The sequence below is a fragment of the Schistocerca gregaria genome, chromosome 7, assembly GCF_023897955.1.
Source record: "Schistocerca gregaria isolate iqSchGreg1 chromosome 7, iqSchGreg1.2, whole genome shotgun sequence".
Lineage (NCBI taxonomy): Eukaryota > Metazoa > Arthropoda > Insecta > Orthoptera > Acrididae > Schistocerca > Schistocerca gregaria.
The window spans coordinates 488,208,019-488,226,156 of record NC_064926.1 but is presented as its reverse complement, the minus strand read 5'-3'; the positions used below and the strand labels follow the sequence as shown (position 1 = coordinate 488,226,156).

The window sequence follows — 18,138 nt, the reverse complement described above, 5'->3', positions numbered from 1 at the left end:
AACTGAATGGCCATGACTACACTGTGGCCAGGAGACAGCTGGATCACCCAGTTGCTGAACATTCCATGCAAAGATCATGTGCTTCACTTTAATGATGCATCACAGCGTATGCCATCTGGATTCTTCCTACTAGCTCTTCTTAACTGTGCAAGTGGACACTCTCCCTACAACACATCCTTCAGTCCCGTAACCACCCTGGCTTCAACCTTTGCTTGTCCCTGTCCTCCACCTACCTATACCACTGCAGCTCCAGCACTACACAGTCCTTCTGTTCCACCAATGCACTGACTAGTCTTTTCTCTTTCTTTACTACTCTTCTCTCCCTTCTTCCTTTCCCCCTCCCCATCACTCCTTCCTTCCCTTAGCTCAGCCTTCTGACACTGCACCCAGCAGCCCTGTCTTGTCCCCATTACATCTCTGTATGCTTCCATAGGCAACACAGCATCTTCCCCCACCCCTACCCAGCTATACCTCCCCCTCCCCCCTTACCACAGCATCCACCCCAACAGAAGGCTGCTAACATCAGACATAGTTGCAATCAGGCTCCGGCACCCACTGACAGTGGCCATGCACATGCGAGTTGTGCATGTCTAAATGTGTGTATGTTTTCTTCTTTGGAAGAAAGATTAATTCTGAAAGTTTTAAAATTTTACCAGGTTTTTTCACTGTGCCTGTTTGTGACTCAACTGTTCCTCTACGTGGTCAGTAGCAATCCAATCCTTCCATTTTGCTTAGCAAGTAATTCATATACAAGGTGTTCACTAACATGCAGGATGCCCCTGGGGAATTGCTAAAGGACTTAAAAAGAAGCAAAAAGTGGCCAATTCTTTTTATTTCCATAGTTACAGACACTTTTTTGTTGTTACATGTTGGTTTGTTTCTGTCTTTTTGTTTTCAAATTTCCAGCTTGGTTCTACAGAGATTTTTTCTTTTCAAATGCTATTTGTTTTGGAAAGTGTTAAGTCAAAGTCCTCTTATGGTTATCTTAATTGCTTGTACTAGTAAATAAATAAATGCTTTTAGTATTGAGAACACAATCAGTAGTGAAAGCTTATTGTACAGTACTTACTGAGCTAATGTTTAGTGTGTAATGTATATTCTTCCACCATGAGGAAGTGAATCAGCTATTTTCAAGAGAGGTGCCACCGAACAAGTGTGCTTTAGTGACCTCAGCTGGAGTGCAACGTGTTGTGCCTGGTTTCCAGTCACAGGCATGATGCCTGCTCACTCATACTCTTACTGGTCTTGTGCGTTGTCATACACTTATGTCTAAAATGTATTCTAATCAGCACATGGTGAACACGCACTCGACATATGGAATGGCAATGCACCAGACATATGGACTAGTAGTGCATCTGAGACCAGACATTGGTATGCTGAAAAATTTCCTAACAGACATTTGAAATGGAAATTAAGTCCCATGCTTCTTTACAGAGCGTAGGGGAGCGATGCGGGAGACCCGCACCGCCTTACGAGCCAAGGTCCTAGTGGAGGTGGTTTGCCATTGCCTTCCTCCGACCGTAATGGGGATGAATGATGAGGATGAAGACAACACAACAACACACAGTCATCTCAAGGCAGGGAAAATCCCTGACCCCGCCGGGAATCGAACCCGGGACCCTGTGCTCGGGAAGCAAGAATGCTACCGCGAGACCACAAGCAGCGGACAACAAACATTTACCAAACAATAAAAACTTTCAAACAATGTATGTATGTCTTGTGGAGAAAGGCTCTTTACAGTATAGGTCATTAATTGTGGAAGACCATACAGTGTTAGAACATCTGATTTGAAGATCGAGTACTTCATCATACTGAGGACAATAAGGCAGCAACACCCCACAGAAATATCTAAAATTGAGTATGTGATTCATGTGACAGTGAGGAAAGTGTTCAGAGAGCAACTCCTTCATCCATGCTATCTTCAGAGAGTGCCACGTCTTAGTAAAACAGATTTTCTATTCAGAAAAGCTTTTTGTAGGCTACTTGGTTATTGGGTGTGTGCGCTCAGGACCAACACTTTCTGTCTGCCACACTATTCACTGATGATGCAGAGTTTATCAAAGATGTAGTGCAACATTTTCACAACTCTCATATATGGACAGGTAACAAATCTTTTGAATTTTTGGAAATAAGACATCAACAAGAGTTTAGCAGTAATACATTGGCTGGCATAATTGGAGACAGTTTAAGTGGACCTTTTGTTTTCCATGGACTAGCATCTGGAGTATCATACAGAGAATTTTTAATGGAACACTGGCATACTTCACTGGAAGATGTTCCGCTAGACTTATGTCAGAACATGTGGTTCATGCATGATGGGAGACCACCTCATTTTGCTCAGCAAGCAAGAAAAATTTTGCATACGTGTTTCCCAAAAAAATGGTTAGGTCATCAAGCAGCAATATCTTGTCCTGTAGTCTTCCTGATCCCAGTGCACTGGATTTTTATTTTGGGGCATTTAAAGGGTGCAGTGTATTCAAGACCTACTACAAATGCTGACATTCTTTGCCAGTGGGTTCAAGGATTTCAGCATATACAGCAGATACCTGAAATATGAGAGCCAGTAGATAACTCCCGATGCAGCATTTAGAAGTTTGTGTTAAGAGCTGATGGCGGACCTTTCCAGCATTTCATTTAGCCATCAGAAGACATTTAAAAAGAAAAAATACATGTCCTCTATCCATTCCTCAGATATTTTCCACATATTATTTAATACCTTGCATAATATAAACAGATGTGGTACCAGGATTGACCTCTGAGGGAAAGTGTACTTAACAGATTAGAAACTAGGATACTGGTTGCTGAAGTACAGTAAATTGCTTGAGTTCAATTAAAGAAGTGTGATTTGATAATTTCAACAGCAGGCACAGAAACTACAGTTTTTAGTTTGAGCAGTAGAGTATTGTGGCACATAGTGAAAAAAGCCTTTGATAAATTAAAAAAAAAGAACTTCGCATTTACAAAGGTTGGTTAATGATGATAAAAAAAATATGTAGTCACAAACTGTTGTTCAGTGGTATGTGGGAGTGCCGTGAACAACATACTAAACATCCTGACCAATGGGGTATGAGTGTTGGGTTGGTATAGCCTATACTTGAACGCCTCCAATGCTTTAGCCTCACAAAAATCAACTACAGGGTTTGCCATTACAAATGTGGTGATCTACCAGAATGTTCAATACAAGTCGTCTGCTCTGGCCGCTGACATAGGAAACATGTGACAAATGCTGTAAACAATGTTCTTGACATTTTTTTCAGATGGGTTCAGCTACAGATCAGGCTGTCACCACAAGCAGGATTTTTTAGTACCACATTCACTGGCTTCGCCAACTCGCAACCAAACTGTCACCTTCCAACCTAACCAAGTGTCAAGTAGATTTTTTTTCTCTTTAACATTCATTCACTTAACCAACTAACAACAAAAGCGTGAGTATACACAGCAGATGGTGACATGCCTGCAGCCATTATCATTAGGTCACTGGCCAAAGCCATTAGCTCATATCGAATATTCCTCTTGACTCTAAATGTGATCCCCAATTATCTGATGTTCTGTCTCAGTTCTGACTAGTTTGTTATTGTGCCTGCACTATACAACGCAATGCTCTGCTGGTTATCGTTAGTTGACTACTTCCCCTCATCATGAGGTTGAGTTCTGCGACTACGAACATTGGGGGCATTTCCATGTGCCAATCTATGTGACACTGCTAACCACCTGATGATACTGCTTTAACAAATCGAAACCAATCACGAATAAATTATCAATTAGCACCTGTTTGCAGTTTTACTCAAGTTCAATTTATTATGAATTATTTATGTAGCTCAATAACAGCAGCACATATGATAATTTTTCCTAAACCCTAATGTGCAATTCCAAAATAACCGATAACAGGTCATAATCTCTTACAAAGTTAATATTACTCAACACATGAGCATGTTTGAGATGAGATCAGTATAACTGGAAACTTCTAACTGAGGTTCTTCATTAATTAACCATTGCACTAATTTGCTTTAAAGTTGATACCAAGCTGATCTGCTGACACTTTCTTTGTGATCAATGAGGGCTATTTTTGGTACCTGCAACTCACTACATCTATTAAGTTTCTATAAATTAAATTATTAACACATTAGCAATGAAACTGCTTATCTTCAAGCATGTAGTCAGTGGAGACTGGAAAACGGTACAGCAGTAGAAGATGATGTTCAAAATAAGGCCTTTGCCAACTAACAGTAAATAAGAGCTAAATACTGTCAAAGTTGTCCCGTTTCCATAAGAGTACAAAAGTGCTCTTACACATGTGTTTGCGAGTTTTAACAGTTCCCTATGGGAGTTGTCTGCCGTTATAATACTTGTTATGTGCCAATGTAGACAGTAATAATTAATGTTAGCCTTTCACTTTACACTAAGTCTGGCAGTAACCATTCAGCTGCATATTTTACATACCAGGATTTTTGCAAGGACGCCTTCTTCTTCAGTTTCAAATGAGACAACAGCTTTGTCAGTCTGTATGTCACAGAGAACGTCACCTGGCTGAACAACATCTCCTTCCTTTTTCAACCATTTCACAATTGTACCTTCTGACATGGTAGGGGAAAGTGAAGGCATCTTGATTTCTTGTCCAGCAACTAAAACATAACCAGCCCTTAATTACAACTGCGCGGACACATCGTGAAAATATTTTGTACGTAAATTAAAATCTCCCGTTAACGCCGATTTAATTACTGCAACACAGATTCACGTTGTTTTGAGACACTAAACCGGTAAAAAGAAATATAATTAATTTACATACCACATAGCAAGTAAGAATTGTGGAAACATAGTTTCTGAGTAGCTGCCAAGCACCTAGGTTGTGTCAATAGTGAAAAAGCGTGCTTTTGAACCAACTGGGCAACGCGAATCCTCACAGCTGCAGCCATTATTTACTTCCTGACGACCGTAATTCGACCTTCATTCCAGTTCTGGTGTTCAAGATGAAATAAATCAGTGCACATTTGTTGATTTTTGCAGCCGACGCAATTTTCTTCCTGTCACGCGAAGTGGAATTCAACTATCAACAATAAACACATTGTTAGCGCCATAAAAAACAATACGATCGGTACTCGCCAAATGTAAGATTTTTTCTACCGGTGTTGGTATTGGCTGTTAGGTTTCAATTGTCTTTCACAGCCTGCGAAAATGTTTGAACACTGTGGTTATAATAAGCACTAAATAAAACAAACACACATCAAACAGCTGACGGAGAAACGCAGATCAGATTAACTGTGTTGCGAATATTGTGGAGAACGAAGTGTTATAATGTTTCCAGTGTTACTCAGCCGATCTGCACCGTGTCGGGGCATTCTGGTGCGTTTTATACGAAAATGCTTGTAGTATTACTGTGGTATTTTCTGGAACATTGTACAATACTTGTTTTTACAGGCGACGGTCTGTCCTTGGGTAACGCGGCCTGTCTATCTTATGTCAGCAAAGTTCAGCAGTCAAGAACTCTTTCCGCCAGAAAATATTACTGAACCACAGATACCTCCATATAAGGAAAGGGTGGACGAACCAACTGACTTGAAAAGGGCGAGGTAATATTACCGTCATTGAAAATAGGCACTGCAAATAGCCCCTATTTGCCTCCCTGTGATTAGTGATTGACGAAAACTTCCTTCAGTGATTTATGTATTAAAATACAGACTGCATATTAGTAAGGGCATTTAACAAATGTTAACAAAACACTGAATTCCAGATAACAATTATAACGTTAAAACATGCTTTTCTGTATGTAGGCTGCTGTACCAATCACGGAAGCGTGGTATGCTGGAGAATGGACTTCTGCTGAGTACTTTTGCAGCGAAACATCTCTCAAACATGACACCAGAATTGCTACAGCAGTACGATCGTCTTATCAATTTACCATCAAATGACTGGGACTTATATTACTGGGTTACTGGTGTTAAGCCAACTCCTGCAGAGTTCGAAAATGATGCTATGAAGCTGCTGAAAGAGCATGTACAAAACAAGGAGAGACAACTACGGATTCGCCAGCCTGACCTTGACTAATTAACACATTTTTATTTTAAACTACCAAGCTTCACATAAGTGAGGCCTGTTCAGTATTCATTGTTTACTTTAATGTACAACAGTTGTCAGTCCTAGCAGCCGGAATACCTCTCTCTCTTGCCTCCCCCTCTCTCATACACACACATTTTATTAACAACAGCTCCTGGATAAGCACTTTTTGTCTCCGGAAGATATAGTTATACTGCCATTTAAATTGCATGATTTTTATTAATACTTGTTAATTATTTAATTAGAGAGGTCACACTAATCTAGTGAACAAAACACTGTATTCAGTTATGAAATATTAACTTATTTATAAAGACAAGTGTAATGTGAATGTTTGGTGCTTTCATATTGTTTGTTTATAATATAAAATGTAGATAACTTCACTGCACTCTCAGAGCTGCACTGGTGCAAACAAACATACTGTGTAAATATGTATATTTGTTGTTATTCAATGTCCATAACTGATAATAAATTATAGTCACAAAAAATTGAGTCTTCATTGCTTTCAAAATTTCCAGCAGATACACTCCTACGATTGTAGGTTGTTCACATTTCTTGCTGGTATCCTATACGTGTGCTTGTCTGTAGTAGGAAATTTGTTGCTTGCTGTGTAGCAAACACATTATTTATTACTCATTCTTTGCTTGTGAACTTCAGCTGTCAGTTTCTAGCAGAGAGTATTGAGTGTGCCAGATAATTTTATAAGCTGACATCTGTGTTCTGACTGCATTTAACACTTGACATTATATCAGGGCTTAGTTACATAAATATACAACAAATTTACAGCAAAAAAGAGCATCACATGAATTATTGATACATATTAAATATGTTCTGTTAGAGTGCATTATCTGAAATTAAGTTGCATTATAAATATTCATTAGTATTGTGTATACATTAAACAGTTTTTTAAAGATTTAATTCCTTTTATTTTGTTAATTGTATTGGTAGCTTATTAGACGACCTATTACCATCTTACTAGACAACATATTGCTTTTATATGTGGAGTAGGCATTGTTAGTTTGGTGTAAACTGTCTTGCATAAGTTATCCTTTCCTCTTGTCCTCTTGTTGCATGCTCGTGTATGTCTCGATTACATTCTGATATGTATAAAGTGAAGACACTGTCATAATACTGTATTGGTCTAAATACAAACCACACCCAAATATAAGCTGTATTTTTAATGTTGAGGGTAGAAAAAAAAGACAGATTCTCAGTGAGAAAAATTTGTCATTTTACTCATTTACAAAAAAAAGCTGTTTAGAATCTGCCGACTCTTAATCACATATTTTATGTTGTACTGTAGATAAATAACAGTCTTCTAATCACAGTTTCCGCTGGTGTCACTGTACTTCACTACCAGTATTTATTCCATCACTGTCAGTATTTTAATCACTCTCCTCTTTAAGTATGTTGTGCTCACTACTATCCAGGGTGCTGGACATACAACAATTCTTTGAACCTTTTTATGATGGAATAGGGTAATGTGTGTCGTGAAGAGCAAATCCGTTCACTAACAAGGATTCCTAATGCCTTTTGAATCTTGCCAGATGGGATGAGTGCATAATCCCTTTCTAGAAGCTAATCAGAGCAACATTTTTGGAGATGGTCCTCAAATAGTTTGTTTACTAGGCCTATGTCGCAAAACACTTGCATTTTTGAACTCGTACCTCCTGTTATACATTTTATTCACAGCATATTCTTTTCACCATAATAAAAATCAGATGTTGGCTGCACAAAAATTATAATTTCACTTCGCTGGTTTCAGCACATTAATCTGTCACCTTCAGAAGTTCAATATAGGCTTAAATCATAGGGACATCATTTAGCTATGTCGACAGTGCAGCAACTTTATTCTTTACTCAATTTGTGAAGTGACGTTCAAAGACATCCAACACTAGCATAGCTCTCATACTAAGCAATCTACCGAGTCAGTGATTCCAAAAGATAGCCAGCCAGTCCATCGATAATTCTGTCGTCTAGGCTATGGACCACTAATTGTTTAGGGAAATTTTCTTTGATCTTTTTTGGGTTTCAAAACAATGTGGGGGATGGGGCTGCTTTCCTCGTCCTGCAGAAACTAACAACATGGTAATTCTTTGCATTCCATTTCCAGTTGTTCTTAGTGAGATACTTTTGGTCCACCCTAGCATTTCTTGGCAAGTCTTGTTAGCATTGCCCATTTGATGTAACGGTTAAGAGTGCTACTGCCTGATTCGTATTACACAATTCTGGAAGCAGGTAGGTTTCTTGGAAAAATTTTCTGGTAGTCCACTAGTGAAGCACTTCTTCAACGAAGAAAATGGATAAAGAGAGCACTTCTACACATAAGCAATGAAGCACCAACTAATATTCCCATGGAATTCTGTACGTAATATGTTTAACATCTTTGCAGTTCCCAAGGCCTTTAACTGGATTATTTATCGAGAGGTAAGAATCACACTGTGGTGTCACCGCCAGACACCACGCTTGCTAGGTGGTAGCCTTTAAATCGGCAGCGGTCCAGTAGTATACGTCGGACCCGCATGTCGCCACTATCAATGATTGCAGACCGAGCGCCGCCACACAGCAGGTCTAGAGAGACTTCCTAGCACTCGTCCCAGTTGTACAGCCGACTTTGCTAGCGATGGTTCACTGACAAATTACGCTCTCATTTGCCGAGACGATAGTTAGCATAGCCTTCAGCTACGTTATTTGCTACGACCAAGCAAGGCGCCAGTATCCGTACTATTGATATTGTGAATCATGTACCATAAAGAGCGATGTTCTCCATGAATGGATTAAAGTTAAGTATTCCACCAGCTACGTCCGTTTTTCTCAGTTCTAATGCCCTTGTCATGTTCCAGACCTCACGCCAGCCTGTGTGAGCTGAGACGCATGCATTTCGGCCTCCTTTAGTACCAAGTAGTTGGCTCTCCTGCCAGCCACAACATTGGTGACAAGACAATACCGCGTTCTTTTCTAAAGTGCCCTGACTTACTTGTGTAATGGCTTCGCCACAATCTCCAGATGTACTGTCCGAATTTTATCGCTTACAGAATCAGCAGACGCAGGCCTTACTGGATGCCCTTGGAGAGCTTGTCCAGGGTCAACGTGCGATGCAAAACGGTGCGGCGGAAGCCGCTTCACCGCTAACGCAGCCACAACACGCTGTTGCACCCACTTTTCGACCTTTTGATGCTGCACTGGAAAGCTGGACGGAGTGGTTACAGCAATTTGGATTCCATCTTGCCGCCTACAGAATTCAAGGTAACGAGCAGCAGCCATTTCTGTTGTCTTCCGTCGGCGTGAATACGTATCGTGTGATAGTCAAATTATTTCCCCGACGCGACGTAGCAACTCTGTCCTACGAAGAAATTTTGTCTGCATTAGATGCATATTTCAAAGAATCAGTCAATGCAGTTGCGAAACGGTACACCTTCTTTCGTACAAAACGTACGACAGGCCAGACTAATCAGGAGTGGGTTGCAACTTTGCAAGGCCTTACTAGGGATTGTGCTTTTGAGTGTCAATGTGGACTCCCTTATTCAGATACTATGGTACGTGATGCAATTGCACAGAACGTTTCTGATGTTAGTATAAGGGAGCAGATTTTGAAACTAGTAAATCCCTCCCTTCAAAAGTAATGGACATATTGGATCGGCAGGACATGCTTGACTTTGGTCAGGAATCATTTGAAACTTCGCCAGCAGTGTGTCAGGTTAACCGGCCCGCCGGTTGAGCTGCACAGAGCAGTAAACAGCCCTCGCGCCCGGCCGCACCGCTGCCAACAGGCTCTCAGCCACGTGTACCGCGCCGGCAAGCAAATGCAGTGATCAAATCATGCCCACGGTGTGCTACTAAACATGCACGTGAGAATTGCCCGTCACGCCAAGCTATTTGCTTTTATTGTAATAAGAAAGGACATGTTCAGAGTGTTTGCCAGAAAAAGCTCAGATCGGAAGCTCAAAACCATTCCAGGCCCTTTGCATCGCGCCGGAATCGGAATCAAACCAAGGATACTCAGGCTCGCGAAACTTCGCCCTTGGAAATTCATGTAGTTCATTCCACTCCGCCCAGGGCCACTATCTCTAACAATGACTGTGTTCGTCCCAAAAATAGTGTGCGTCGACATCGCCGGAACTCCCGTCAAGCCGCAAGTGATTATGTACCAGTGTCAGTTCACGTTGCACGAGACAGTCGCTCTTGTCGTCAGCAGGACAATAAACTTTTTGTAGACTTGGACATTAACGGCAAAGTGATACCAATTCAGCTCGATACCGGAGCTGTGGCTTCACTGATCAATCAAGACACTTAAAACTGCTGGGCACACCTCCGTTGCATGCCACAAATGTTACGTTAAACAGCTACTCCGGTCAATGTATCCCTGTGTTAGTACAATGCAGCCTTCTTGCAACATACAAAGGACAAACAAAACTCATGTCATTTTATGTCCTTCGTTCTTCTTCTGCAATGAACTTGTTTGGTTTCGATTTATTTCAATTGTTTAATTTGTCTATAGTAAATCAGGTCTTATCAGTGAACAAGACTGTGCCTTCAGACAGTGTTTCTCGTCTATGTGAAGAATTTGCAGACATTTTTGCACCGGGCCTCGGTTGCGCTAAGAACTATAATGCACATTTGGAACTGAAAGTAAACGCGCAACCGAAATTTTTCAGAGTGCGCAATGTTCCCCACGCATTGCGTGATGAGGTCGCAAAAACATTACACGATTTGGAATCACAAGGTGTAATTGAACGTGTGCAGACTTCTCTCTGGGCATCACCCTTAGTAATTTTGCCGAAACCTTCCGGAAAGTTGAGAGTCTTTGTGTGGACTTCAAGGCAACAGTGAATCCACAACTAGTGATTGCAACTTTTCCTTTACCCCGCCCGTAAGATCTTTTTGACAAACTGTGCCCGGGTAAATATTTTTCGAAGTTGGACCTCGCAGATGCGTACTTGCAAATACCAGTGGATGAAGAATCCCAGCGTGTTTTGGTGGTTAACACGCATCTTGGTTTGTATCGATTCAAACGACTGCCATTCGGGTGTGCATCCGCTCCTGCATTGTTTAAGCAATATCTACAAACTGTTTGTGCGTCGGTCCCTACTGTAGAAAATTATCTGGATGATATTGTGATCTCCGGAAAGACGGAAGAAGAACATTTGACCAATCTCAGAGCATTATTTCAGGTCTTGCGACAAAATGGTCTTCGCTTGCGAAAGGACAAATGTGTGATTTTTGCTCGGGACTTACCATACTTGGGACATGTACTCAATGCCCAAGGCATACATCCCAGTCCAACGCACCTTCGTGCCATACAAGACTTGCCTTCGCCGCGGAATTTGAAGCAACTACAGAGTGTGCTGAGAAAAATTACGTATTATAATAAATATATTCCGCATGCCTCTTCCATTTCAGCTCTGCTTCATCGCTTATGCCGTAAAGGTGTTCCATTTGTCTGGACGACGGAATGCGAACGCACCTTTCACCAGTTGAAAACGACGTTGCTTTCCAATACTTGCCTTACGGCATTCGATCCCCAGAAGCCCCTCTTGTTGATGGTGGATGCATCGAATTTCGGGATCGGTGCTGTGCTTGCGCACAAAGATGGATCGCACAATCGCCCTATTGCCTTTGCGTCCAAATTGCTCTTGTCTGTGCAAAGAAATTATTCACAGATCGAGAAAGAAGCATTAGCTCTCGTATTTGGTGTTACAAAGTTTCATGATTTCTTGTATGGTCGTCACTTTACCATAATCACAGACCACAAACCTTTGACATCGCTTTTTCATCCGACCAAGCCTGTACCTCCACGTACAGCGCAGAAATTTCTTCGCTGGTCTATTTTCCTCTCGCAGTACCGCTACGATATCTTGTATCGGTCCACTGCTAAGCACGGAAACGCCGATGCGTTGTCCCGCTTGCCTGTTGCTGAGGATAGGGCATTCGATTCCTCTAAACTTGCTTGCATGTTCATTGATGCGGAAACCGATGACGTGGTCAAATCATTTCTGATTGATTTTCGTCGTGTAGCTACAGCCGCAGCTGCCGACCCTGTCCTTGCTCCCGTTCTGCATTTTGTTGCTACGCAATGGCCCTTGTCAAAGTCACGGATCAGGGACCCGTTGGCTCGCTGATTTTTTGCTCACAAGGAGAGACTTTTTGTACGACGTGGTGTTTTGCTGTTGCGTTCTGATAATGATCAGTCCAGGGTCATGGTACCACATTCGTTACAGTCCTCTGTCTTACAGCTTCTCCACAAAGGACATTGGGGTATAGTGAGAACGAAACAACTTGCTCGTCAGCACTGTAGTTGGTTCGGAATCGATACCGCGATTACGAATATGTGCTCTTCTTGCATGGTGTGTGCCGAACAACAGTCAGCACCATCGCGGAAATTCTTTCCATGGCCAAAAGCCACTTCCCCTTGGCAACGTTTACACATCGATTTTGCTGGTCCATTCTGGAATGCTCAATGGTTGGTTGTGGAAGATTCATTCAGTAATTTTCCTTTTGTTGTCCAGATGTCTTCCACGACGTCATCTGCCACTGAACAATTAGTCAGGACTTTCAAGTCACAGATGTTGAAGTTGAAAGAGTCGCATTCGCGGGAAGACACGTTATTGCTCTTTTTGTCCTCATATCGCTCTCAGCCCCAAGATGGTAGCTCGCCAGCTGAGTTGCTCCACGGTCGTCATCATCGAACCTTGATGTCTTTGCTGCATCCGCCGCTTCAGGTTCCTGTACAGTGGCAGACACCTACTTTTGCTCCAGGCGACGTTGTCTACTATCGGCACTATCAAGGTTCACGGTGTTGGCTCGAAGGGCACATTCTTCGCTGCCTCGGACGCGCTCCTGTATCTGGTTTTGGGGGCCTCTGGTGAGGTGCGTCGGCATCTCAATCAGCTGCACCTCTGTCGTCGCATGGGATCTGCTGCTCGCCGTCTGCTTTCAGCGACAGTGCCATGCGGTCAGCGCCCTGGGGACCCGTCTACTGGCTCGCCTCAGCCCCAGGTGGTACCGACGCTGCCTTCCATTTTGCCCCATGGCGACGCGCCGCCACCGCCGCCTGTTCTCCCGCCGGCGACGCCTGCAGTGGACGCGTCGCTGCAACCGCCCGGCGCCTCCCTGGATCACGCGCCACTGATCGCTTCCCATGACCAGTTGTCCTCCGACATGGAACTCTTGCCCGCTCCGGACCACACGTCGTCTTCGCCCATCGGGTGCCCCGGCCCGACCCTTCGGCCCCTCCTGTCTCTCTACGGGCGCATACACCGCATGTTGGTGTGCACCCTGGAGCAGGTTTTCAGGCGTTCCCTAGCTCCCCGCGGTCCGAATGGCAGGGTGCGGGTGGCACAGCCTCGCCTGTTGTTAGGCTCCCCACCTCGTCGCATACGTCAACATGCGGTCCTCCCCACGGTGGGCGGAAGCCTTATTCCACAACCGTACGCCGATTTGCGGGGGAGGAATGTGGTATCACCGCCAGACACCACACTTGCTAGGTGGTAGCCTTTAAATTGGCCGCAGTCTGGTAGTATATGTCAGACCTGTGTGTCGCCACTATCAATGATTGCAGACCGAGCGCCGCCACACGGCAGGTCTAGAGAGACTTCCTAGCACTCGTCCCAGTTGTACAGCCGACTTTGCTAGCGATGGTTCACTGACAAATTACGCTCTCATTTGCCGAGACGATAGTTAGCATAGCCTTCAGCTACGTTATTTGCTACGACCTAGCAAGGCGCCAGTATTTGTACTATTGATATTGTGAATCATGTACCATAAAGAGCGATGTTCTCCATGAATGGATTAAAGTTAAGTATTCCACCAGCTACGTCCGTTTTTCTCAGTTCTAATGCCCTTGTTATGTTCCAGACCTCACGCCAGCCTGCGTGAGCTGAGACTCATGCATTTCGGCCTCCTTTAGTACCAAGTGGTTGGCTCTCCTGCCAGCCACAACACCCACTTTTCCTTAATCTTGTATACTTAAAATAACTCTAGCTATAATTTCAGAATATTACCTAGCTTTTGGCACTCTGTAGAACTTTCTTGATGAAACTGCAGTTCTACATCTACTCTGCAAACCACCATGAGGTGCGTGGCAGAGGGTACAACGCATTGTACCAGTTAGGTTTCCTTCTGTTTCGTCACGTATAGAGTGCTAGAAGAACTATTGTTTGAATTCCTCTGTGTGTACAGTAATTATTCTTATCATATCCTCAAGATTCCTTTGTGTGTGATATTCAGGGGATTGCAGTACATCTGTTCAGTAGAGACAGTTCTTGAAACTTTGTTAATAGATATAATTGTGTAGGCTTTGCGGCCAGAGTCAGTCGACGTAAAAGTTTTCTGGGTATGGTACTGCATCGTAATGTATAAAACTACTGCTGCTGGAGAAAAACCAATGTTTCGGTGACAGGTGCAGCGGCCTTCTTCTGGGTCTTATACATTATGGTGCTGTACCGTACGCAGAAAACTTTTACATCATTTGTTAATAGACTTTCTCGGGATAGTTTACATCTGTCTACAAGTGTCTGCTGGTTCAGTTCCTTCAGTATCTCTGTGGCACTCATCTACAGATTAAACAAACATGTGACCATTCATGCTGATTCTTCTCTGTACACGTTCAATATGCCCTGTTAGTCCTATCTGGTACTGGTCCCACACACTTGAGCAGTATTCCAGAAGTGGTCACTTAAATGTTTTGTAAGCAGTCTCTTTTGTAGACTGATTGCACTTCCTCAGTATTCTAGCACTAAACTGAAGTCAACCACCTGCTTTACGCAGCATGACTCAGCCATGTGATGATTCCATTTCATATCCTTACAAAGTGTTACACTCAGGTATTTGTATGAACTGTTTGATTCCAGCAGTAATTCGTTGAAATTATAGCCATAGGCTACTAAGTTTTTTTCATTTTGTGAAGAGCAAAATTTTATATTCCTTAACATCTACAGCAAGCTGCCAATCTCAGCACCACACTGAAATCTTATCAAGATATAAATGAATAATTATGCAGCTTCTCTCACCTAGTACTTCATTGTAGATGACTGCAACATCTGCAAGAAGCCTTATTTTACTATTAATATTGTTTGCAAGGTTGTTAATATACAACATGAACAGCAAAGGACCTAAGACACTTCCCTGGGACACACCCGAAGTTACTTGTGGATCTGACGACGACTTTTAAAAACCAAGATAACATGCCGCGTCCTTCCTACCAAAAAGTCCTCAATCCAGTTACATATTTCATTTGATACCCATATGATCGTACTTTTGGCAATAAGTTTAGGTGCAGTACTGAGTCAAGTGCTTTTCGGAAATCAAAAAAACACTGCATCTATCTAGTTGCATTGGTCCAACAATTTTAGTATGTCATGTGAGAAAAGTGTAAGTTTGGTTTCACATGAACAATGTTTTCAAAATCCATGCTGATTGGCATTGAGGAGGTCATCCTGTCATCAGTATCAGTGACACTGGACAGTAGGTTTGTGGATCACGTCTACTACCCTGAATACTGAATTTCTGGCTGAGATAGCCCCCTTCTAATTATAATTTATCATAGATCTCTCAAACGAGAACCTGTGCCCAGTTCTTGTAAAAAGACACAGATCACTTCTGTTTACTAGAAGGTCAGTATCTTGAAGGGAGGATATAAGATGAACATCAACAAAATCAAAACGAGGATAATGGAAAGTAGTCGAATTAAATCAGATGATGCTTAGGGAATTAGATCAGGAAATGAGGCACTTAAAGCAGGAGATGGGTTTTCGCTATTTGGGAAGCAAAATAACTGATGATGGTCGAAGTACTGAGGATTTAAAATGTAGACTGGCAATGGCAAGAAAAGCATTTCTGGAGAAGAGAAATTTGCTAACATCGTGTATAGATTTAAGTGTCAAGGAGTCCTTTCTGTAGCCACATGTAGAAGTAAAATGAGTATAATAAATGGTTTAGACAAGAGGAGAATAGAAGCTTTTGAAATGTGGTTCTACAGAAGAATGCTCAACATTAGATGGGTAGATCGTGTAACTAATGAGGAGGTACTGAACAGAATTGGGAAGAGGAGAAATTTGTAGCACAACCTAATTAAAAAAAAAAAAGGATTGTAGGTAAGACACATTCCAAGGCACCACCAATTTAGTACTGGAGGGAAGTGTGGGGGTTAAAAATCATGGAGATAGTCAAAGAGATGAAAACAGTAAGCAGATTCAGAAGGATGTAGATTGTAGTAGTTACTTGGAGAAGATGAGGGTTGTACAGGATACAGTAGCATGGACAGCTGCATCAAACCAGTCTTTGGTCTGAAGACAACAACAACATGTATGACAGTACCTGGTAGGTTGTGTACTACTTATAGACTTATGATGTACAGACCAGCATCTTGCATAAATGTGGATATCTCTATAATTTGCGTTTTCTGATATACCTGACATACCTGTTTCAGAAGATGTGACATCCTCACAAGACTGGATCCAGTGACAGCATCTGGAAGGACACGCTCTCTCCCTGCATCAAATCTGATGAACGTTAACAATTTATTTTGGAGACTTGTGAAAAGAGCTGTAACCATTTTTTATTGTCTTTTCGTTAAAGCTACACTGTAAATGGTTCATAATACCAATACAATAATAGAAACCATATTTTTGTACATGACTTCCAAATTGCATTTATTAGTAATTTGTCTTTCATTTTTATGTGATATCTTCTGCGTTTTGATAGTGTACTGATGCTGACAAAATAAAGTTTTGGTCATGATGCCTTTAGTGTGATATCTTGATATTTACCATGTCTATAGTGAAATATATGAATAACACATTATATTTTTTTAAAAAAAAATGTTACAGTGCGGTGTTTTGAGATATTTAATGTCAAAGGTTAAGGTCAATGACCTTTAATGTGAAAATTCTTAAAAAACCACCATGTTGCATATCAATGTAAAGATCTAATCATTAGCTTTACAATGATGTTTCTTTGCTGTATCTGGATTGCAACCAGGACTATAGTCATTATGTTGAGATAGATACTTGTAAATTTCACACAACTTCCAAACTTTTACAGACCTGAAACATTCTCCATAGTCGTCATATACCTCTGCAAATAGATAATTTTCCATGTCTTATGCAGACCATAGAATGCACCAAATTTGAAAGAAATTCGAGATGGTCTCGTTGAAAATTTTACTTTTCTATGTTGAATTGACATAGTATTACCAATAGATATATTTAACATAAGAGTGGGATACAAAGGGAGAAGAAGTTACATATCATGTACCACCTCAGACTGTATGCCCAGGGACCTCAATACATGGGAATGAAAATCTGTAATAAATTAAAAGGTAACAAGTTGATGCAGGTGAATTTAGGTTCACTTAAAAGAAAGCAGTATGAGGTACTGACACTGAAGTGTTAATACTCAGTGGATAAAGTCATGTGGGACAAACTGGAAATATGAGCTGGGTAGAATGTGTTACACAGTCCAAGAAATATCCTTATTGTGTTGTTATTTATTATAGTGCTGTTATTTATTAATGTAAAAATCATTGTAATTGTTTTATAAATTTTTGACATGTCTCCTGTACGGAAACCAAATGGATTGCAAATGTACATCAGTAGATGAATAAATACAGTTCACAAATCTACAACAGTTATGAAGTCTTTGTTGAAGTTTTTTGCTGTTTCTAGAGGACCTACATCTCTTTCAGTATATTTTGTTGGACAGCTGTCTTCTGTATATTTTGACACTTTCCCACTCTCCTCATTTCTGAAAGGCTCATAATTTTTTGAATAGTTCTCTGCTTTATCTACAACTGTATTAGTGTACTAGTAGTAGTAGTAGTAGTAGTAGTAGTAGTAGCAGTAATTACATAAAATGACAAACTTGTGCCAGTTGTTATTTGCAACACTATCTGCATACTGCTATATGTTGTGAGTACATGACATGGTAAGGGAAGCAGAATAGAGATGAATGGGGTATCATTCTAGTGATGATATGGGCCCAAATGGAGAGATCTACTGAGATAAGCAACTTTGACTAAAAGCAGATTATTATGGCTTGGCATGTGGGAACTACCATCTTAGAAATGGCAAAGCTGGTCAGCTGTTTGTGTAC

The 18,138-nt window shown here is 41.5% G+C and overlaps 2 protein-coding genes and 1 long non-coding RNA gene across 3 annotated transcripts in view; 2 read left to right on the top strand and 1 right to left on the bottom strand.

Moving 5' to 3' along the window:
* Window positions 1-5,358, bottom strand: part of LOC126282157 (pyruvate dehydrogenase protein X component, mitochondrial-like) — a 108,101-nt gene extending 102,743 nt beyond the window's left edge. Inside the window, exons 1-3 of the mRNA XM_049981674.1 lie at window positions 5,122-5,358; window positions 4,787-5,044; window positions 4,441-4,622 (exon numbers count right to left, since the gene is read on the bottom strand). Of these exons, the coding sequence (XP_049837631.1) occupies window positions 4,441-4,622; window positions 4,787-4,913 (309 nt within the window). The 5' untranslated portion in view covers window positions 4,914-5,044; window positions 5,122-5,358. The remainder of the gene's footprint in view (window positions 1-4,440; window positions 4,623-4,786; window positions 5,045-5,121) is intronic.
* On the top strand, window positions 5,293-6,042 carry LOC126282444 (succinate dehydrogenase assembly factor 2, mitochondrial-like). Its single transcript, XM_049982099.1, has 3 exons — window positions 5,293-5,340; window positions 5,416-5,567; window positions 5,769-6,042. The coding sequence occupies exons 1-3, from the start codon at window positions 5,293-5,295 to the stop codon at window positions 6,040-6,042; spliced, it is 474 nt and encodes a 157-aa protein (XP_049838056.1).
* Window positions 6,043-7,926: 1,884 nt separating this feature from the next.
* Window positions 7,927-17,671, top strand: LOC126282158 (uncharacterized). Its single transcript, XR_007551339.1, has 2 exons — window positions 7,927-9,294; window positions 16,475-17,671. It is a non-coding gene; the product is annotated as an uncharacterized LOC126282158 (long non-coding RNA).
* The last annotated feature ends 467 nt before the right edge of the window (window positions 17,672-18,138 follow it).

Bases quoted from the DNA above. Each gene is read 5' to 3' on its own strand.
- LOC126282444 (XM_049982099.1), top strand. From the start codon at position 5,293: ATGTTTCCAGTGTTACTCAGCCGATCTGCACCGTGTCGGGGCATTCTG. The intron at 5,341-5,415 runs GTGCGTTTTATA...TTGTTTTTACAG, and splicing joins CACCGTGTCGGGGCATTCTG to GCGACGGTCTGTCCTTGGGT. The intron at 5,568-5,768 runs GTAATATTACCG...TTCTGTATGTAG, and splicing joins ACTGACTTGAAAAGGGCGAG to GCTGCTGTACCAATCACGGA.